Genomic DNA, 22,901 nt, shown 5'->3' with positions numbered 1-22,901 from the left:
TCCGGCAGAGAAGAGAAAAACTATTGACTTAGCTCCTAAGCTAAGATCAGATTCCTTGCTTGTAGTGATCTGCAAAGCTTCCTTTACCCAAAAACAAATGGATTGCAGGGCCACCTGCTGGGCATTCCCAGCTGTGCACACTTAGGTTCAAATACCAGCTCATTTACTGAGGAGTGGTGTTAAGGCCGTGGTCATCAGGCTGAGATACCTGGCGTCACAGGAGGACTTTTAAAGGAGCTCTCAGAGTTTTAAGGCCCCCAATTTCCATCTGCTTCAAGTCCATATGTCCTCTCTCATAGGGCGACAGGGCTGGTACCTGCTGTCCTGCTTTCTGCCTTCCGGCTCTCCTTTCAAATAGTGGTATAGACACCCCCCGCACCCCCACCCCCTGCAAATTCATATGTTGAGACCTAATCCCCAAAGCGATTTGGAAGTGGGGCCTTTGGGAGGTGATTAGGTCATGAATGGGATTTGTATCATTGTGAAAATGGCCCCACAGGGCTCCCTCACCCCTGCAACCAAGTGAGGACCCAGAGAGAACACAGCTATCTGGAGAGAATCAGGAAGCCAGGCTCTCACCAGACACCAAATCTGACAGCACTGCAGTCTTGGACTTCCAGGCTCCACAGCTGTGAGAATGAATTCCTGTCACATATAAGCCACCCAGTCCATGGTAGGTGTAGCAGCCCGAACAGACCAAGACACTCAGTGCCAGGCATCATTGTAAGTGCCGTACGTTTAACTCAAAAAGCCTCAAATAGGGGGCACCTGGCTGGCTCCGTCGGAAGAGTGTGCCACCCTTGATCTTGGGGTTGTGAGTTTGAGCCCTTTGTTGGGCATAGAGATTACTTAAAAATAAAAACTTAAAGAAAAGCCTCAAATGTTCCAAAGGGGCAATTTGAAATACCACAGTATATTATTATTGGAGAACCCCTCCTTTATCAAGGACGCCTGTTAGCTACATATTTTGCATTATTTCAGGGGGAAGGAAGTGGAAGGTCCACCTTCTGACAATTAACATTGTATTTCCAAGTAAAAGAGTTCCATATCAAGAGTAAATTCTGTGTTTTCTTAACAAATCTTAATCCAGATGTGTAGGAGAAATGTTTTTTTTATCAACTTTTGCCAAGTGATTATTAGGTACATAGATAATATTCACTTTTACTTGGACTGAAGCCTCTCCCTTGCTCTTATTTACCAATAGTTTCTTTGTTCTTATCACCACCACATACCTATAAAATTTTGATAAATTTAATGGGAATGTGTTATGGATTCTACTCTAAATCCCTTCTTTTTGCTGTATTTTTCACTGAACCCTGTCTCATGCCAGCAATAATCTCACTTATAGACATCTGAACTAATTTTTAAAAAGCCCAATAGAGATGATTAAAGGATACATTTCCAATAAATGACTTTCAATATCTAAAAACGCTTTGCCAAACATCTACAGTTGACCCTTGAACAACATGTCTTTGAAATACATAGGTCCTCTCATATGCGGATTTTTTTCAGAGAAACACAGTACAGTTCTGTAATATATTTTCTCTTAGTTATAATTTTCTTAACATTTTCTTTTCTCTAGCTTACTTTATAGAATATAGCATATAGTACATATAACACATAAAACATATGGTAATCAACTATTTGTGTTATCGGTAAGGCTTCTGGTCAACAGTAGGCTATTAGTAGTTAAGGATTTGGGGAGTCAAAACTTATAAATGGGTTTTCAACTGCAAGGGCGATTGGTACCCCAACGCCTGTGTTGTTCAAGGGCGAACTGTAATATCTTTAGGTGGTTTTATCAATCACATATGAATAATGATTATGAGAATTTAATCCATAAAAAAAACTTTAACACTTAGAGCTTTTAGCTATAGAAAAGTAAATATTAATTTAAATTTCCATATTCTTTTGCAGAGAAGTATGACAGGATCATCAATAAAAGACTATCAAGTATTAAAATATTACAGTTTGATGGTTAATATAAAAAACGCAAGAAATAACAAACATTGGTGAGGATGTGGAGAAAAAGGAACCTGTGTGCACTATTGGTGGGAGTGTAAATTGGTGCAAGTTTGCTAAAAAAAAGTGGTTAAAAAATTGGTGACATTGGTAAATTGGTGCAAATTGGCAAACAGTATGGAGGTCCCTCAAAATATGAAAAATAGAAGTGCCATACAATCCAGAAATTGCACTTCTCGGTCTTCACCCAAAGAAAACAAAAACACTAACTTGAAGATATACACGCACCTCTTTATTTATTGCGTTATTTACAATAACCAAGATATGCAAGTAACCTGTGTCCATCAATAATGAATGGATAAAGATGTGAGATATATGCACAATGGACTGTTACCCAGCTATATAAAAAAAAAAAGAATGAAATCTTGCCACTCACAATAAACTGGATGGATCTAGAGGGTATTATGCTAAGAAAAAAAAAACCTTATAATTTCATCTTTACATGGAATCTAAAAAACAACAAAAGAGAAAGAGACTCATCAGTGTAGACAACAAAGTAGCAGTTGCCACAGGAGAAGTTGCAGGGAGCATGAACAGATTAGGTGAAGGGGATTAAGAGCTACAAACTTCGTTATTAAAAACAAAAAAAAGTCACAGAGATGCAAACTCCAGTTTAGGGAATAATGCTGTAATAACTTTGTGTGATGACAGATGGTAATTACACTCATGGTGGCGAGTACTTCCTAATGATTGGAATTGTTGAATCACGACTGTACACCTGAAACTGATACATTTTATGTCAACTCTACTTCAATTAAAATTTTTTAAAAAGTCAAGAAAAAAAGAGTTAAAAATGAATACTAGACTACTGAATGTAGAGAAATTTCTCCTCTTGAGGTAAAAGCTCTTTACTGTACAGTTTGACTTAACGGGGAGGGGGAGTAGAATTGGGACACCTTAGTATTTAATATTCCCTCATTGTTCGAACTTAATCAACGGAAAGTTAAATTTGACAACATCCTGAGAGGGATATAGAAAACTTAAGGGAGGGTCATTTTATTTTAAAATATTTACAGCAACTATTAAGCCTGCTATTTAAAAAAAAAAAAAGAAGGGGGGAGGGGTACAGGTTGAGCCAAATTCTTTTGGGAATCCTCTCACGGAGATGATCACTACCCCAGGGTCCTGCGGCTAAAAAGGTAGAGGCATAAATAAATGGTGGGTCTTCTCCCGTCATCACCTCCGGGGATCAGAGGATTTAAATCCGAAAACGCCTCCTCCCTCGGAAAGGGGGACGGTGGGGCCCTGGGACCCCCAGGGCCAGGCTGCGGCCGGTGGCACCGCCTGGGACCAGCCTGAGCCGCCCAAGGGTCGGGTGTGGGCGCCTCCGGGGACCCCGGGAAATCACCGTCCACAGACCGGGACCCCGCCCGGCGGAACTACGCAGGAAGAAGGAAGCAGGCGAGGTTAGGAATCCAATCGGAGAGTCCCACCCTCCGCGCGACTCCAAAGCTGGGGGGCGGGGCGAGGCAGGTCGTCGCCGCTTCTGCAACAAGCCCAGTGATTGGTGAGCGGCGCAGGGCGGGGCGACGTGGGGCGGGGCGACGCCGGTTCTCCAGCTAGGCCGGCGGTTGGTGGGCGGGGCGTCGCGGGGCGGGGAGACGCCGGCTCTCCGGACGAGGCCGGGGATTGGTGGGCAGGGCGGGACGCCGCGCCGGCCCTCCGAGCGAGGCCCGGGATTGGTAGGCGGGCGGCGGGAGGCGGGCCCGCGCCGAGGGCGTGACCGGGCACGTGGTGCGGAACCGGCGCGGCAGTCGCTGAGCGGTGAGGGACTTTTGCGGGCCGAGTCGGGCGGAGCCCAGGCGGGTGGGTCTCGGGGTCCAGCCGGAGTCGCGCCTCAGCTTGTGGGAGCTGGGCCGCGGCCTGGCCCACCGCCTGGTCCGCGTGGCCGGCAGGGACGGGAAGGGAGGGTGTCCCCGTTAGAAGAAGGCCTTCCTGAGGGTCCGGGGCCCTGCGGGCGGCGGGCGGCGGGAAGGACGCGCGGAGGACCGTCAGCCGCTTGCTCCTGACGCGGCCCGCAGGAAACTAGAGCCTTTCTAGGTCCAGCGGAGCTTCTGGCGGAGGCCCGGGGTCAGGGGTCGCCGGGTCCCGCCGGCATTTGAGGCCGGAAGGTTGCAGTGTGCGGGTCTGGGACGGCGCGCTCAGTCGTGTCCCCCTTGGGAAGATGGGCCTGGGCCTGGCCGCGGGCGGGGCCCCCCACGGCCTGGGCGGGCGCCCGGACGCTCGTCCTCGAGCGGACCCGGCGCCACGAGGAGTCGCTCCTCTGTGTGCAGGGAGGAGTGGCGAAGGATAGTTTGTACCCGTGTTCGGGATCAAGCTCCGGAGTGGGCGCCTTGGCGGTTCCTGCCCCCGTTTCACTGGCTTCTGCAGGTTTAAGGGCAGGGTTCCCGCGTCTGCCGACTCCACGAAGTGCGCCGAATTACCGAGGTACAAGGGTCGGGACGTTCCGAACGAAAGAAGTCATTCGTGGGTATTGCTAGACGGTTCCGGGTGCTGCCAGTCTCATTTGCCCTTCCCTCTCCCTAGCTTCATCATTTAAGTTATGTTACCCCCCCCACAGGAAATTTTAGAGTTCCTGGCATTTATTTTGGGAGCGTAATGTGTGCTCTTGTTCTCTCCAGCACAGCGCTTGCACCTTGGTCAGTGGGCTTCACCGCGCATTGAAGGCGGCCCGCCTTCAGGGTCTGGGTACTGGATGGGGGAGGAGGGGCGGGTTGGGACAAGAATAACCCAGAGCTGAGCGGGAGGGTGAAAACGGCCCTGGCCTGACCTCCTTTGACTAGGTTACTAATTCAGAGAAGGAGTTACTTTTTAGCCAGCCCTGGGGACTTGGCCTGGAGAGCTGAGCAGGCCGGCGCTCTGTTTACTCTTTGTAAAAGTGCAACTTAGGTAGTTGTATCTCTGAATGAATCAACGGAAGGTCATTGGTTAATTTGGCTGCACTGGTGAAAGGATGCACAGTGAACTTGGGATTTGTGTTATTATTTCATGACCAGGGACCCGAATGAAACGTGCCCAGTGTAGCGTGTTGTCACAGATAGCCTCTCAGTTTGCATTATTGGTGATAGAGGAAAATTTGACTTACTAGTGCTCATGAAATGCCTCTTCAGCATTTGTGGACTGTCCTGTCTTTCAGATAAAAGTCTCCGCTGAAGCAGGCTGAGCTGGCTAGGCTAGGAGGTTTGTAAGTATTTTATGCCCAGGGGTGGGTGTTTGAAGAGGAAGAAGGAGGCTCTGAGAACTGAGTGGTTGGACCTGTCCTTACTGAAATCCGACTGCGCGCAGATTGAGGGTCATTTCCTCAATCCCCTCAACAGCCTCCAGGCCTGATGTTACTGTAGATACAGTCACTCCTCTGTTGAGCAATCACTTTGGAATCCCATACCAAGAAAAAAATACTCTGTGACTACAGTGTGTCGATCCACAGGCCGTTAGAACTACCTAGATGTTACAGGATCTTGTGACTACAGCTGCATTTCTGAAATCCTTGGTATGGCTGTGGTCTGGCTCTTCCCATTACTGCTTCGGGCCAGTCTTGCCGCTTGATGGAATTTGAAATATCAGTCGGAGGTTGGACACAATTTTGAAAGTCCCCAAACCAGAATCCTTTTTGTTGCCTGTTGATTCCCATTTTAAAGATGACTGGTCAGATGACTTCCTTTCCCCTATACTTGCAAGGTGGAGCAGAGTGTATTGGGTCTCACATGCACCCTGGAGGGAGGCTGTGGGTTCCACGGAGGTTCTTTTATCTTAATCAGGCCTTTGTGGAGGTATCACATGTTGCCTTTGACTGTTTCTGCGCTCAGATTATCAACTTTTTTAAAACAATTTATCTACCTCTCCTTGGGTTTTGTTTGCTGCGTTGTGGGTCTGTGACAGTAACAGACAGGATGTGACACTTTTGCTGGGATTCTTGGAGTGACTGTTTCCTTTGTGGTAATAGTAAATGGGAAGTTCTCTGTCTGCTTTAAAAAAAATTAAAGTGCTGGTAAATAAGCGTTACCAGGAACTACCTACTTATAATTTTCATCAGATTGTCTTAAGCTCAGACCCTTCTTTCAGTTACGGGCCGTTTTAACACATAATTTTCCTTCTGAAAAAGAATGGGAGATCACCCTGGGCCCCCAACTCCTTCCCCAAGCTTCTCTGCTGCTTCCTGGTGTCCTCATGATGACATCGAGGGCGGAGCAGCCCTTTATCAACTTAAACAAGTGCCTTCCTAACTGCCTCTCAGTCAGGCCCATCCGCAGGCAGGACTGACAGGTGGTTTTTCCTTCCAAGAACCTTCAGGGTGTGCGGTCTGCTTGAAAGATGTCGGCCCTCACTACCCTGTTTAAGTATGTCGATGAAAATCAGGATCGCTACATTAAGGTAAGGGAATATTTATTGTAGTAAATATTAAAATTAGGTTTAATCCAGTGGGGCTCAGAGACACTTTGAAGAAACTAGTAGGAGCTATGCCATTTAAATTAAGTATACTGTCTAGACAGTGAGACAAGTACTGCATGATTTCACTTATATGTGGAATCTTAAAAAGTTGAACGTGCAGAAACAGAAAGTAGAAGGGTGATTGCTGGGGCCGGGAGGACATGGGGAGAGTCCCGTCAAAGGGTAAAGACGTTCAGTTATGAGTAAGCTCAGTCCCTATGAGTAGGGATTGAAGATAACAGCATGGTGACTGTAGTTAATAATACTGTGTTATGTACTTAAAATTCGCTAAGAGAGTAGATCTTACAGCTCTCTCACCACACCAAAGATATCTAGAGGTCTTTTCTTCTGCCTCCTCATTACAGTATGTAAGTTATACTTTTGGCTTTTGACAGAAAGTCTTAATATATGTATATATGTTTCTAGAAATAGCAGAGCTAATCAGAGATTTTTGTTTAATCTCCATCTACAATTTCTTGTAGTAGATATAGACTAAAGAACTTCTAACTTTTTTTTTTTTTTTACATTTCGTCTGTTTTAAATGATTTGGTAATGTAAATTAAATCTGTTTCTTGACATTAAAGAATTGTGCTTTAAAGTTATTCTTGGAAGACACATTTCAGATGAAATCTTTAGCTCTCATTCTAAAAATTTTACTTTGAAGAACTTGGCCATGGTAAGCATGAGTAACTAACTTAGACTGTGAAAATGTTGGATATTTTCTGTCTGTTGCAGTTTTAATTTTGTTAGGTTCAGTTATAAACTTATTTATAGAACTTTGTACATTTCACACTCATGCTTAATGGTTAAAAACACATTCTGACGTTTTTTGTTACGCTGTAGTTCTTGATACAGGGTCAATACAGACAGGTTTTTTTTTTTTTTTTTTAAATCTTAAAAAGCAAATATTATAGCTCTTCTTGGACATCTAGCCATCATGTTTAAATATGGACTGGTTGCAGGAGGCAAGTCAACTTTGGCTGCCCGAAACCTGGTAAATTTATGAATACCTTTCTTCCTTAAAGGAGCACCTTTTCAGAATCCCTTCTTGCTTATTATCCACAAACAGAAACTTGCAGAATGGGTGGCCATCCAGAGTGTATCTGCATGGCCCGAGAAAAGAGACGAAATCAAGAGGATGATGGAAGTTGCCGCTGCGGAGATCAAGCAGTTGGGTGGCTCTGTGGAATTGGTAGATATTGGAAAACAGAAGGTATGGTGCTGGCGCTCTGGGAATTACAGAACCACTTAGCAGACCTACCTAAGATTTATTTGAGAGAGAGAGAGAGAGTGTGTGAGTGAGCTGGGGGGAGGGGCAGAGGGAGAGAGAATCTCAAGCAGACTCCATGCTGAGTGCGGAGCCCAACATGGGGCTCTAGCTCATGACCCTGAGATCATGACGCTCAACTGACTGCGCCATGCAGTCTTCTAGGACCCAGCATATTCTTAAATCATCTTTTGCTTCAGATAATCTGCTTGTCTTTAAAACAAACAGAAAAGGCCTGATTGGGATACTGAACTATATGATTTCCTCAGTTGGATTGGGGCAAAGCTTTTATAATACTCAGCAGTTTTCTCCAGGTGGGAGAGCTGTTGAGGTTAGTCAGAAGTAAGTTAATGTTGGGGCGCCTGGATGGCTCAGTGGGTTAAGCATCTGACTCTTGATCTCAGCTCAGGTCTTGATCTCAGGTTGTGAGTTCAAGCCCTGATTTGGGTTCCATGCTGGGCGTGGAGTCTAGTTAAAAAAAAAAAAAAAAAGAAGAAGAAGAAGAAATAACTAAATGTCATGGCCACTCTTAGGAAATCACTGGGATTGCTCCCTAGAAAGCAGTGTGCATTCAGACTAGGAAATTGCACACTGTCTGTGTAGGGGTAAAAGTGATGAAGACCCCCACTCACCGCACTGTGCCCCCTGCATCCCAGCTGGTGGAAAAAGCACTTTTGTATGACTTGGTTCCTGAAAAAGAGCTACTTTGTGTGGGGCCGTGGTAGCCCTGTAAGCACTTGACTGCACTTTACTGCAGGATTCTGACAGGTGACATTGGCTCATTTTCTTCCTGACAAGAACGAACCATCTAACTAATGGTATATTATTTCGCTTTTTTTGTCTCAGGCGATTTCAAGTCCCATGCTAATGGCAGGTTTTATGTCCTATATTTTCCAATTTTGTAATATTCTTTTAAATTGCAAGGTATGACAGGGTTTGGCTTATCTCGGTTCTCTTGCCTGGTGATTTAAGTGTCCTCTGGTATCAGAGTCTTGGGGCTTTATGTGTGGACATTCAGCCCCATCTGGTCTTTTCATAAAGAGAAGAACCCAGAGGCCCAGGTGGGCTTTATCTCCACTGAGCACCCCTCAGTTGATGGTGAGGGAGATTCAAACATGGGTCTTCTGATTCCCAATCCATTATTGTTTTACGAGATTTCATTTGGCCACAAATTAACCTAGGATATACTATAGCTTCCCGGCACTTTTCCCCACTTGTGAGAGAATAAATCAAGTTTCTTTGTATTATTTTCTTGTAGAAGCATAATTGATTTGTTCCCCCTCCCTTTTTTCCTAATATATTAAAAAAGAAATCTAGGTGGCAAATAATTTACAAGAGTTGTTTCATTACAATAGATTTATTCTATTTTACACTGACATTGCAGTGCATTTCTTCAGAAAGGGCCTTCCACAAATGATAAGTGACTGCGACACTCTCGAATCACTTAAGACCCTTTTTTACCAAGGAATTGACAGTTTTGTCATTGTTAGAAAAGTTGTGCAAGGATCCTTGTGAGGTGACAGCCCATTGGAGCTTCTCTTCCAGTCACTTCACGTGGTGGCAGTTTTCCGTGTTTTAGGAAGCCATGATGACTTGGGGCAGGTGTGGAAGTGGAGTTGGGTGTAACCACGTGTACATGCAGAAGCCGGGGCATCTTCAGGCTTACAGGGGAAAGAGGACACTTGGGGCCCAGGTCCTAGTGATGGACCTCAGAGCCCGGGTCCCTGGTGGGCGAGGCTTGTGGGCAGGCATGAACTGTGGGAAAGGCTGATGGCAGGCTCTTTGGTGTTAGGCCCACTGCCAAGGCTGCTCCAGGTAACGTCAAGTCGGGCCTATCTGCTGCCCAGGCAGGAGGATGGAAAGGGTGCGTGGCTGGGAAATGTGGGGTACCTGGTCACTGGGGGCCTGACCTCTAGACAGAAGTGCTCAGGAAATGAGACAGTCATGGCTCCTGAGCAGGAAGTGACGTGAGGGAAGAAGTGAACAAAGTGCAGAGGACAGAATAGGGCCTGTGGGTGACGGCTGTGGGGACGGGGCAGAAGGGGGAGACACGTGGAATCCTTGTCAAAGACTTCTGCCCAGACAGGTACTCTAGTAGAGGGGGGCGTGGTAGCCCCGTAAGCACTTGGCTGTGTTTCTAGCCAGACTTCATTCTTCCCTGTTCTGAGTAGTTAGGGATAACTCGACAGAGATTTGCAATTTGCAACCTGAATTTCAGTACAAATTTATTTGTGGGCTCAAATCTTGGTATCTTAGAAAAATGGTAAAGTATTTCAGTTTTTCAGCTATATTGAGTAGAAATTTATTTAGAGAAAATCTGTCATTTAAAACTCATTATTCTCCTGAGGCCAGTGGAGGGCCAGCGGCAACCACAGTGCCACATGTCCTGTGTGACCAGGGCAGTGAGTCCAAGGAACGATTTTTTGCCTCTCATGGCTGGGGCTGTCTTTCGGGAAGCGGTGCGAGAACCCAGCCCGGGGGGTGGTTCACGTGGGTGGGCGACCTTGAGTCCCAGGGCTGCACATGGGTACTGTGGGCTTGCCAAGAGTTACTGAGGTGAGCGTTTCTGAGTGCAGTTCACTGGAAAGACAAATCCTGCAAGAATCCCAGCAGCCTGGCACGTTACCTAAAGTACCTGTCCACTTGGTGCCCTGACTGAGACCCTGCCCCCCACCCCTGTTTTTAGGGGCTTGTCAGAGACTGGTTAGGCGTGGGGAGGGAGCTTAGAAGGAACACCGGCGCTCACTGCTGGCTTTAGTGTGGCTTGCTGCAAATTCTGTTCCCTTCCCTTCTGTTCTGGTCTTCATCCTTCTATGTGCAAAATTGTGATCCTCATGCAGAATTTCAAACGTGTATCTCCTGCTTTAGGATGGTAGTAGTTTTCATCCATTATTTTAGAAAATAATGAGCAAAGTTGTACCCCAAACTTAGTCTTCATAATACGTTATTAATGTAAAAGTTAAAAAATCAGCCTTTAAAAATTTACCAGACTGCCTACAGTCGGTGAACCTTATGCGGTCTAAGTACTCAGTGTGTTCTTGAACTGTACAATGTAGGCTGATTGATAAGAACACGTAAAAACACTCCAGGTATTTTAATAATGTCTACTATAAGCGCCACATTTTTAAAACAAAGGCTGTCCTTGATTGCTTCCTTCTCGACCCTTAGCTCCCTGATGGCTCTGAGATACCGCTCCCTCCCATTTTACTCGGCAAGCTGGGCTCCAACCCGCAGAAGAAGACCGTGTGTATTTACGGACATCTGGACGTGCAGCCGGCGGCCCTGGAGGATGGCTGGGACAGCGAGCCCTTCACCTTGGTGGAACGCGACGGTACGGGGGGCTGAGCCCTTCACCTTGGTGGAACGCGACGGTACGGGGGGCTTTCAGCCGTGCCCGTTGCTGCGCACGGCCGAGGAAACGTTTCACTTGCAGCAGCATCTCTGGGGAGATTCAGTTCCGCACTGCAGTCGTGATCTCAGCGCGATTGCTGACTTTGCACCGGGCTCCTTGTTGAGCGTTAGGCCCGCGTTTCTACGGGCTGTTCCCCTTGCCACGGTCTGGAGCAGAATTCTGTGCCTCAGCTCCCCAGCCTGCCCTCCCCCTTGTTCCCTGTCTGACCTCCCGCACGCGATCCCCCGCCTCCCGTGCCGCGTGCGCCACAAACCTGGAGGTCGGCCTCACCCCGCCCGGCCCCCGTGGGCCTGCGGTCCCTGCTGGGCCTGCCCCGCAGCCGCCACTCCTCCCCTGCTGAGAGCGCTCCTATTGCTTGTTGAAGTGCTGGGTCCTCCTCCCCTCTGTTCCCGGCCACGTGATGACCTCAGTGTGATGTGTCTCTCCCAGACACCTCTCGGGAGACCCAGCGGGTTCTTCTGCCTACTCGTCTCCCCTCATTGCTCCTCTGGCACCTGTCACATGATCCCGGCTTCTACACCAGCACCAGTCACCCACTGCCCCTCTGGGAGGCCTCACACTCCGCCCCTCCCTGCTTCTGACACATAGCCAGGCACCCTCAGTAGAGCTGGGATAACACCTCAGGCCACAGATGAGCTTCCTTGTGGTCAGCTGGCCGCCTGCTGTCTCTCTCCTTGTCGGGGGGCCCCGGGAGGGACGGAGCATATCGCCCTGTGCTCCTCTGTCCAGCACAGTTCTGGCATTTTGGAGTGAGCGATTCAAGTCAGTGTTTGTCACAGGAATAAGGATGCTTTTTAGGAGAACTCTGTAGCTTTTGTGAAAAGTAAGTTTAGTTTATAGAAAGAAATTCCCAAGGTAGCGATGGCTCGAAGTGTCATGCTGCTTTGGGGTGGTCATGTTGAAACTGTCAAATATTAAAAACAGGCTGAGAATGAGGAAGTCCGAGGCCTGGCCGTTACAGACCTGGCCAGAGAGGGACTGAACCATGAGCACGCCTCAGCCCGAGTGCTGTCCTTCCTCCGGCCTGGTCCCCCTCTGATGAGCTCTGCATCATATGACAGGGCAGGGAGCAGGGTCTGGGCTGGATGGCCGAGTGTCCTTCCTGGTGGCCAGTGCCCACCTGCCTTTGTTAGGGGTCCCAGGAGTGTTTGTGTGGGGTGGGGGGTGGGGGCGTCCTGTGACTAATTAGGTGGAGGAGAAGCAGTGCCACATCCTTTGGTTTTCAAAATGATGACCTGGAGAAGTAAATAATAAACCTGTTCTTTTCTTTACCAAATTAGGTGTCAGAATTGGGCTTGTGTGAGATTTGTAGTTCTCTCTTGATGATGGTGCGTTGTGGGTCCGACATAGGACCAGGTTGCCTACCCTTAACTGCTACCAGCTGGTTGTGGAGGTAGATTTGAAGTAACTAGCTGGCTGGCAGTGCCCCCTGGAGCTGGCTCGGCAGTCCACGCCCTGGGTCAGCAGGGACCAGAGCGCTGGCGGACTACTGTGTCCGCTGGAAGAAGGGGGGGCAACTTGGGAGCATCCACGCGGCTTGCTCTTAGATTATGGTGGATTCTCTGGCAGGGCCTCACAGTAGTGTAGGATGGGGACTTGGGGCTCTGACAGAATGAAAACGGGGCTTCTGGTTGGAAGAGGAGGTCTCAGGACAGCTGCCCGTGGTGGCGCTAAGATGCTCTCGGCTGTGCTCCAACAAGACACTTTCTTGTCTATTTCATCGTGATTGTAACTGAGTTTGCTGATTGCTGTTCTAGGCAAATTGTATGGGAGAGGTGCAACCGATGATAAGGGGCCAGTGGCCGGCTGGCTGAATGCCCTGGAAGCCTTCCAGAAGACAAATCAGGTACTTCACGTCTAACTGCCCGGCTCTATCACAGCCATACAAAGCAGGGCTATCTGTCCCCAGAACAGCCCATAAAGATCAAAGATCACTGGACTATGAGAAAGCAAGGTCCCCCCAAACCGCATCAGCACAGTGGGATCAGATATAAGATCATAGGTTTGTTTTCCAGCTTTAGGTACTGTGATTGTTTTACAGCCGCCCAGCGGCCATAGTACTGATGACTCAGCAGGAATCCAGCCAGCACCTGAAATTCGAGTTTTCAGCCACGGGCTCCACCTCTGCGACGGCTCACCTAGAGACCAAGTCGTGGGCTCTGTGGTGGTGGGCAACCCCTAGCTTTCTCAGGGTGGTTTTTATCCTCCTGAAAATTTTTTATTTTTTAAGATACATTTCCTTAATGCGAGATATCTGCTCCTGCCTAAAGTTCGTAAAATAGAAAACTAGGGAGGAACAGGGTGCCTAGAATTCCAGCTGTCAGAGACTTTGTATTTTGTTACTTACGGATCTTTTCAACTGTTTTTAACCTAATGCTGACCATTGTGTAGACCCAGTTTTTGCATTGTTTTATCTTGTACCATGATAAAATAAGAATGGTCAGACAAGCGTTTTTGTCAGACGGTAGAATGGTAGATCTGAAGAGGGACGGGAACTCTGGTCCGTCCGAGGTGCCATTTTGCACAGGCGGGAGCCGGGGCTCAGAACCTCCAACTGACTGGGCTCAGGGGCTGGGAAGACTCCCCCTTCTCCAGGGCTCACCGGGATCCGGGGTGACTGAAAGGAGGCTGGCTGTGTGCAGGGCAGAGCTGCCAGAGCAGCTCCACTTACATCCTTTCCACGTGCCAGGGTCCCAGGAAAGATTTCATCTGAGAGACAGAAAGGGGAAGGCGAGCTGGGTGGTGCAGAGGGCTGTCGTGGGGAGGACTCCATGGATTTGCGTCCACGTGGGGGCTCTGCCATTTTGTAGCCTCTTTGACCTTCGGCAAGTCACCTCGCTTGGGTGCAGCTTCACGTTCTCGTCTGTGGAAGGGCCGCCTGCCTCACTGCACAGCCTGGGGAGTCTGGGAAACTGCAGAGCAGGAGCTAAGTGGGCGGCGGCGCCTCGCGGTTACTGTCAGCTCTTGGGGAGAAGGGCTTTCAGCATGGAGAGGGGGTCATAGTTCAGAGCGCCTGGAAATAGGACCAGGCCCCTCCTTGCTCTGGCATGTGGGTGTGGTGACTGGTCCCTGGCGCAGATGAAGACAGGTTTTGTCTGTGCTGTGACCTGTGTTGTGGAGAGAGCCGCTCGGGCTTCCCTGGGGACTCCTGATTCGCGCTGGGTGAGTGCAGAGGTCCCTGTGGATAGGAAGCGTGGTCACACTGTGGCGTCCTTGGCAGGAGTCCCCAGTGAGGGTGTCACTATGGCTGGCTCCGTGCATGTCCCCTCACCGCCCAGCACGTGAGGACTGAGGGTCACGACAGGGCGCACACAGGCCGCCTGAGCGGTGGGCCTGGAGGAAGTTAAATATTTGAAATTTGTGATTGCAGAGCATTTGGTGACTTCCTGTCTGTGGTGTCTAAGAAATAAAAGCACATGAGAATTGAATGCCTCCCAATGCTCATTTCCCTTTCATAGGAAATTCCAGTCAATGTCCGGTTCTGTCTGGAAGGCATGGAGGAGTCGGGCTCTGAAGGCTTGGATGACCTGATTTTTTCCCGTAAAGACACATTCTTCAAAGATGTGGACTACGTCTGCATTTCTGACAATTACTGGCTGGGGAAGAAGAAGCCCTGCATCACATATGGTCTCAGGGGCATTTGCTACTTTTTCATTGAGGTATCACGTCAAGTTCTCTGTGTTTCATGGTGTCTCTTCCCAGCCTGTAGTCTCCCTTGTCCTTCTGTAGCGTGTAGTGGGCAAGTCCCAGGAAGGGGGCCGTGCGTGTGAGGGAGAAGCCCAGAGGCTTCTCAGCAGGCTGGGTCTTCACCCTTCGAGATTCTCCAGCCAGAGTCCATTTCCTGCCACCTCAAGCTACAGGGTGTTTGGAGAATTGCCTTGGAGCAGTTGAGGAAAGATGAACTGCTGTAGCCCATTTAAGATTGACTTAAGCAAAGCATTGCAGAAAGACTTACTGTTAAAAATTAAGATGTTCACATTTGACCCCTTAGGTCTGCCTGGACCGGAGATCTTGAGGGAACTGGGTGGTTGTGCTCGACACAGAAGCCGGGCGCAGGGGCAGAGCGGGAGGGCCATGCTCAGCTGAGCCTGCATCCCCTCCACAGATGAGGGTGGGTCCTAGCACACAGGGCGGATTGGTTCCTGTGAGGGAGTGTTTTGGAGGCTGAAAATGCCAGAATCATCCTCATTGCTGCCCTGAGCGCTTCGCCTCTCAAGACTACTTTACAAATAGTCTGACACAAGAACCCAGTGGCTGTGAGTCAGACGCTCCCACCTTGCCAATTTACAGGTGTGGAGACTCAGGCCTGGTGAGGTCTCAAACCTGACCCTGGTCACAGGCTAATGAGTGGGACCGGGGGGGAGGGGGCAGGATCTGGCCCTAGGTCCTCAGGCCCAAGGTCCTTACAGGCTGCTTTTCATGGTGGGTGTCCCATTTCATCAGAAAAGCACGGGGTCTTTCTGAAGCCATGTGCGTTCACCTGTGGTCAGCACCCCGACTTTCCCCCTGGTCAGCGTTGCCAAGAGTATTTCTTTTGTTGCTGCTGAAGTTTTATAATTTAGGAAATGCTTTGCTTTGCTCCTTGAGGGAACAGATTTTGATTTTGAGAATTGTGAATGTTCTTCGTTCACTTTACTGTCACATGATGAGGCTGAGTTCCCGCTGAGCAGCAGGTAGAGGGGTCTCTGTTTCTGTCCAGGTGGAGTGCAGTGACAAAGACCTCCATTCTGGCGTGTACGGGGGCTCGGTGCATGAGGCCATGACAGATCTCATCATGTTGATGGGTAAGCACGGATTTCAGTCGCTGCTTGGTGACTTGGGAGGGAAGCTGGAGTGGCTTGTTTCAGGCTGTCCTTGGCAGTTGGTGCTTTCATCTCTTTCCCTGTTGCTACTTCCTCCCGCTCACCATTCCCTTTGAAAGATGGACATGCTTCATTTCTGCCTCTGTCTCCCAGGCACCTCCGTGTGTCACTAAACCCTGCCTTGTCTCTGGGACCCAACTAGGGCAGCCCCTGGCTCCGTTCAGCCCTGTCTGAGCTGGCCCCTAGGATCACGTGACACAGTTGTAGTTTCTGTCCCTCGGAGGCCACCTGCCTCGGTCTGTTTGACATTGTTAAGCACCCCAGCCAGGGCTCCTGCATGCTCAGCTCTGCAGGAGGGAGGCCCAGCCCAGTCCTGCCAGCATCCTGCTGGTTTAGGGCTCGATGTAACTTTGCCTCACCCCAGGATTTGCCTAAGTTCGGTCTCCTTCCCTCTCAGGTAGCGGCGGCCATACGTGCAGCCTGTTGTTACGGGAGTCTACTCTGTTCTCTTTGTCTTGGCCTCCTTCGCTTGGGAGCAGCCAGTTTCTTGTGGAACATGGATTAAAAAAGAAATACTAATCAGTGTAGTGGCTTTTACAGGAAGCCTGCAGGAGGCATTCTGCTCGGTCTGTCTCCTGGTCTGTGACAGGGGACAGGTCACCCACCCTTCTGCATCTCTGTCTCTTTGTGTTAAAGCGGGAAGATGATACTGCTCACCTCACTGGGTTGTTTCAATATTGAACTAGTTGTTCCTAGGCAGTGCTCGAGTGCTCTGCATGCCCAGGAAATGTCACTGTGAAGCTCCTGGTCCTCCTCAGCCCCGGGGTGGGGGGATGGGGGGGTGGGCTCCGGGCCCCCGTGGTAAGCGCTGCTGTGTTTGTGCTGCCTGCCTGCCTGCTGAGCGCCCCTCCTCTGTGCCCTCCCAGGCTCCCTGGTGGACAGGAAGGGAAAGATCCTCATCCCTGGCATCAACGAGGCAGTGGCCCCTGTGACGGAGGACGAGCTGGGCCTCTACGACAAGATCGACTTTGACCTGGAGGAGTACACCCGGGACGTGGGGGCAGAGACTCTGCTGCACAGCTGCAAGGTGCGTGCCTCCGCGGGTCTGCCTGCCGCCCCGGTCTGTCCGCTCGCAAGGCCTCCCACCGTGGGCAGGAGCCAGAGGTGCCGCAGAGATCTGGGCATATGCGTGTGCCCCAGAGCTCTCAGATGGTACCAACACTGGAAAGCAGCACGTTACCAGGCTTGGAATTGGAATTGGGAGATTTTTAAAAAATGTCACATGTTGACTTTTGACAACTTAGGAGCTGGAGAACGTATGCAGAGGACACATAGTAGCAGGTAGCTTTTGCCTGATTTGCATTTGTAGAATGATGTTTTACTGCTGGGCCCAGAGATGATTGAAAGCATCCCTAACAGCCGGGGACCTAGGTGGAAAGCATTTGCACAAAGTGGTTACTTAACTATTGAGAAAAAATTGTGTTAGGATTTTTCTCTTAAGTAGTCTGGTTCCTGGCTTGTGAGGCCTGCGTATAAGTTTACATCTGATGTAGCCGTGATTTGAATTGCAGCAACAGGCCCTGGGGTGCAAGAAGGCCCATTTGAATTGCAGCAACAGGCCCAGCCCATGAGTTTCATCTCTCCAGGAGACAAATGGGCAAAGAAGTGTGAAAGAGTGTGGAGGCCACTCCAGGGTCTGGAGCACTGTGTGCCTGGGAGTGGGGAGGCCTGTGGGGGTCGGGAGGGATGAGCAGCAGAGCAGGGCATGGGGAGTCTGGCTGTTCGTGGGGAGGGCTGGCCGGGGGAGGTCTGGGATTCAGACTGAAAAGGCCTGGCGTGAGGCCCTGTGGTGTCCCAAGGAGCTCATGTGCTCTCCTGGAAGATGGTGGACGGATGGGTTGGAGCAGAGGGATGAGCCGATCAGACCTCCCTTGTGGGCAGGCGGTGGAGAGGTGTTGCAGGTTTGGAGCGGGTGCAGTGAGGCGGGGAGACCAGTTGTGCCGCTGCAGGGGAGAGCCTGGAGCTGGTGGCATGGGGACCGGGCGGGCGTGGGTCACCTTTGAAGCAGGCCACACACCAGGGAGAGTTGGTGGGCCCGAGCGGGGCAAGAATTCGCAGGTGGCGGGGGGGGGGGGGGTAGAAGGCCCTCATGGGCAGCTGTCATTCGGGGCCTGAGGCCGGGAGAGATTAGTCAGGGGCAGGGGCACATCTGGGAAAGAACAGACTTCAGTTTGCTCCGGCCTTGTTGCCTTCCAGTTGGTGTCTGTGTTTGTGTAAGGTGTTTGCATTTCGGGCCGCGTGTCTCCCTTCTAGGTCTCACTGACCCTATTTGGTTCACAAATGGAAGTCCACACATTAGGTGGCTGAGTCCCTGAGCGGCCCCGGGGCCCTGTCACATTTCTCTTCGCCAGCCTGTTTTGTCGGGTGGCCACGTGTCCTCTTTTGACTTGTCTTGTGCCACTGCTGGGGTGCAGGGGGTGTGAGAGGCGGTGGTATCAGTCGTACGTTCAGAGATGAGGGCCTGCTCTGTGCCAGTCCCCCTGGCAGAGGGTGGCGATGCTTGTCCATGGTCACTGGGCCCAGGACTCAGTGGATGGCCCTGGCTCTCCTCCCAGTAGGAACTACCCCTGCGTTCTGTTCCCCTGGGGGCCGGGGAGCTCACAGGTGGCCTGCGTTGTGCTGCCCTCTTCCTCCTGGTTCCTGGTGCCTCTGGCTCTAGAGGAGCTCTGAGGTCTGTGGGACCACGACTTACCCCTGAATTCTGTGGGGCTGGTGGGAAGCCCGTGGCTCTTAGTCACCGGCAGTCCTGAGCCGCAGTGAGGCCAGGATGCCACACTTGAGGCTGTTCTGAGTGTGGCAGAGCCCCCCTCTTCATGGTGCGTCAAAGCCAGTACCAGAGCACATCTGGGGCAGGCTCGTCTCTCAGCCCTCCAGGGTCTGTACTGCCTGCCTGTGATTGTGTAGGTCCCAGGCCGGCGGGCCACTAGGAAGAACTTCCCAGATGCCGTTGCTGTCTCCTTCGTAAGCAGACAGTGTTGTCCCCTGACGCACTTTGTTGTTTTCTGCAGAAAGACATCCTGATGCACAGATGGCGGTACCCGTCCCTCTCCCTCCATGGGATTGAAGGCGCCTTTTCTGGGTCGGGGGCCAAGACCGTGATTCCTAGGAAAGTGGTCGGCAAGTTCTCCATCAGGCTTGTGCCAAACATGACTCCAGAAGTTGTCAGCAAGCAGGCATGTGACGGAGCTGGGACGCGGGGAGGGGGCTCCTCCACGACAGAGACTCAGAGCATAAAGACTTTTTAGGAGAGCACTGAACCCCAGACCCGTACTTCCCCGCTTCTTGACTCCTGCCAGCCCAGTAATTACCAGAATAAGCAGTTCAGAAACTGATCAAAGATAAAGGCCATATAAAAAGTCCCACGTGTGACCTTTGTCGCTGCTGAGGCATGCTAAAACCTGACCCCTGACCTCATCGTAAGGCTTCAGGTCCAAGGCTGACTTTAGGCCAAGTAGGTTAAAGTGAGAATCCACAGGAGCTGCGTCTGGGCCAGTGTGAGGGGTGGAAGGGCGCGATTCCAGAAGGTAAGCTCCGGGGGGGCACTGGGGGCAGTCACCCTGCCCTCATCCGGGGCTTCCCGGAGAGATGGCCTCAAGGACTCGCGAGGAAACTGAGGCCTGAGATTTTGTCATCAGATGTGCCCCAGTCAGCACCGGGCTCCACTTCTGGTCCAGATGTGATGAATATTGTAAAGCAAATCAAGGGACATTTTTTAAAGATTTGATATTTAAATATTATCCTATGGGAACGTCTGTGTAAAGGGTGAATTGCTTGAAATGAAAGCATTACCTTTTACCTTCAAATTGCTGGATTTTGTTTCTTGATAAAATCCCTTTTTTTTTGTTACCATAGTTGTGCTCAGTGTTTCACAGCAGATGAGACCCGGCATAGACTCTTTGTAGACTCAGTGTAGACTCGTGGTGGACTTACCGTAGACTGGTTGTAGGCCCCCTCTAGACCCACCACAGACTGCTGTAGAGGAGATTTCTAGCACTGGGTCAGGTGCCGGGCTTAGAATACATTATGTCTCGTTTGTGACTCAGGTCACAAGCTACCTGACGAAGAAATTTGCTGACCTGCGCAGTCCCAACAAGTTCAAAGTGTACATGGGCCATGGTGGGAAGCCCTGGGTGTCTGACTTCAACCACCCACATTACATGGCTGGGAGAAGAGCCTTGAAAACAGGTGAGACTTCTCCTGGGGACGCAGGCAGGGGCCCTGAAGAGAGCCCCCAGTGTGAGCGGGACCATGTCCCCCACGGACCTTGAGAGTGGGGCTGCCGGCCCCGAGACGCACCTGGGGCTTGGACTCACGTTGCTGGGTAGTAAGTGTGCAGTGGATCCCAGCCTCGCCGCTTGTAAGCTCACCATGTCTTTTACTCTTCTCCCCCAGTGTTTGGTGTCGAGCCTGACTTGACCAGGGAAGGCGGCAGTATTCCTGTGACTTTGACCTTTCAGGAGGCTACTGGGAAGAATGTCATGCTACTGCCTGTGGGCTCAGCAGATGATGGTGCCCACTCCCAGAATGAAAAGCTCAACAGGTGAGGCTCTGGGTCCTCCGGCCTGCCCCGGGTTCATTTCCTCATGGCTGCCAGCGAGAGAAACCCGGGAGAGCCCCCAGTGTGCCCTCCAGCCCCTCCACCTCCCTCCCCTCCACCTCCCTCCCCGCCTGCTTCCTCCCCACCTGTCTGGCTGCTTTGATTGGAGAGCAGGGGGGGCCGGGGTCTGTGGCAACCCCAAGGCCAGTGCTCTGCTTGCTACCATCGTCTTTGGGGTAGTGAGCGCTTCCGGTGGAAGGCAGGGACAGGGCCATGGAGAGGTGAGGGTTCTTCACAGCAGGGTTCAGCCAGTGCTCTGTGTCTGTCTCAGGACGTCATCTAGGATTCCTAAAGAGCCTCCGCGCTTTGCCTGCTTGGAAGATCAGTGTCCTTGCTGGCTTCCTAGGCCCCTTCTATATGTTCCTGGCTTGTGCAGACATGAGGGGGGCTCTTTAACCAGCAGGGATGGAAGGTGGTCCCTGAGTTAGCGCAGTGAGGAGAGGCCCAGGCAGGCTGGGAGGACCCATGGGCAGTGTGGAAGAGCCGAGAAGGACAGAGAACAGGAGCCCTGGGGGGGGGGGGGGGTCGCAGGGTGGGCTAGTTTCGGGCTAAGACAGCGGCAGAGGGAAGGGACAGAGACGTAGGTATCCGGGCAGAAGGGGAGGCCTCTTATCCCAACAAAGGGAGGGGCTGTGATCAAAGAGAGGCTTTCTTCTTAAGTACTGTGTGGGACCCCGTATATTCTGTTAGACCACGACCAGGACAGGTTCCTAGTGGGGCAGCTGGGCTGAACCCACACTTGAGAACCACATGCCCAAATTCTGGAGGCCAGTGGAACGAAAGGCCAGCAAGCTGGGACGGTGGGACTCCCAAAAAGAATGCCGGGCGCGCGCCTGGACCTCTGGACGGCAGCCGACGCGACGGCTTGTTCTTCTCCATCAGGCTCAACTACATAGAAGGAACGAAAATGCTGGCTGCGTACCTGTATGAAGTGTCTCGGCTGTAGAAGGGAGAGGCGCCCCTGGCCCTGGAGTCCCGCCCCTGTCCTCGCTCTGTCCCCGCCGCTCAGGAAAGCGCAGCGTGTCTCTCTCTCCTCGCCCTCTTGTCTGGCACGGCCTGAGTAACCGCCAGGTTCTTGGAGGTGGTCAGCGTGAGGTCTGCAGAGAATAGCCGGGCTCTAAAAGCACACGCTCCGTAGGAGGTTCTGGTTGCCATCCATCGGGGCCGCACACAGCTCTTGGTGCTTTGCTGTCCCGTCTCTGCCTCCTGACAATGGCCCGCGTGCTCTCGGAAGATTCAGTCAGGGGCACCTGATGCCTCGAGGGGCCACCCCTTCTGATCCTTCACCCTCGTGTGGCTTCTGTCCTTGTCTCAAGCCCCGAAACCAGTACTGGTGTCTCCTGTCTTCTCTTTATTGTGATTCCTCAAAACCTAAACCTAACCGGAAGGATTATTTGTTCTCAGTATGTGTTGCCAAATAAAAAAGTAAAAATGAAGCCTCTGGGAGAGTTCCTGCCCATCGGACCCACTGGCGGGGCGCCCTGCCCTGTGCGGGGGCGTGGCTGGTCCCAGGGGCCGCAGGGGGCCGGGCGGGGCTGGCCCCTGCGTCCTCTCCCCAGCCCACACCGGGGGTGGCGGTGCTATTCACTGGGTCCTCCCACCCAACACCGGATAGGGCAGAATGGTGGCACGGGAGGTGGTTCTCAGAGCCCCGGTTCTCCTCTGCAGTGTCCTTGGAAGCCCGTACCCCCCCGCAGCCCGTCATCTCCCTCCCCGTCTCCCTGTCCCTCTCCCCAGCTGACACCACTCGCTCACCGGGGACACTCGTGTGGCTCAGTCCTTTGAGCCACCTCGCTCGGGGTCTTTGTGCTTTAACTCTGGTTTCTAGTCAGGGAATGGAGTTTTGTGCGGTGCTGACGAGATGGCGTTCATCAATAAGCTTTGCAGAAGTGGTTCTGTGCCTGGCGGAGGCCCCCGAATTGCCGGAATCCAAAGCTTGCCCTGTTTCGTCGCTCCACTGCAGGAAGCTGGCCGCCAACAAAAATACAAGCCCCTGGTCTCATGTAGAAAAAGATAGAACTCACTGGGCCACCCCCTCGCCCGGATGAGAATGAGCTGAGAGGAGCCTTTCCAACCTGAAGGAACCTGAGTGTCTCCAGGTGACCGAGGGAGAGTCAAGTTCATTCTGCCCTTGTAACTTTTGCTAACAGTGTCAGGAAAAGATGACAGATATGTCAGAATCCTTAACCGCATGAATGAGTGAGGACATAGGCCGGATCACAGTAACCGGAGCTTTTGCCACTGTGACTGTTGGCGCCCTTCTCCTTGTCAAGCCTGCACAGGCAGCCTGGCCTGTTGGGGCAGCTCTTCTGC

General features: G+C 51.3%; 1 protein-coding gene across 2 annotated transcripts; it reads left to right on the top strand.

Moving 5' to 3' along the window:
* Positions 1–3,676: 3,676 nt before the first annotated feature.
* Positions 3,677–22,024, top strand: CNDP2 (carnosine dipeptidase 2). 2 transcript variants are annotated; one of them, XM_025886563.2, is made up of 12 exons: positions 3,677–3,786; positions 6,304–6,393; positions 7,520–7,663; positions 10,886–11,048; positions 12,887–12,975; positions 14,588–14,788; positions 15,829–15,913; positions 16,858–17,018; positions 19,000–19,164; positions 20,035–20,176; positions 20,384–20,531; positions 21,471–22,024. In XM_025886563.2, exons 2-12 carry the CDS (start codon positions 6,334–6,336, stop codon positions 21,532–21,534), a joined length of 1,422 nt encoding a protein of 473 aa, XP_025742348.1. In that variant the 5' UTR covers positions 3,677–3,786; positions 6,304–6,333; the 3' UTR covers positions 21,535–22,024. The 2 variants fall into 2 exon arrangements, with proteins under 2 accessions (XP_025742348.1, XP_025742349.1); XM_025886564.2 differs by lacking the exon at positions 3,677–3,786 and adding an exon at positions 3,805–4,449.
* The last annotated feature ends 877 nt before the right edge of the window (positions 22,025–22,901 follow it).

The sequence above is a fragment of the Callorhinus ursinus genome, unplaced genomic scaffold (genome assembly GCF_003265705.2).
Source record: "Callorhinus ursinus isolate GAN/ISIS: 27379988/994484 unplaced genomic scaffold, GSC_fseal_2.0 scaffold11, whole genome shotgun sequence".
Lineage (NCBI taxonomy): Eukaryota > Metazoa > Chordata > Mammalia > Carnivora > Otariidae > Callorhinus > Callorhinus ursinus.
The sequence above is the reverse complement of the archived record's forward strand: the minus strand, read 5'-3'. Positions and strand labels throughout refer to the sequence as shown.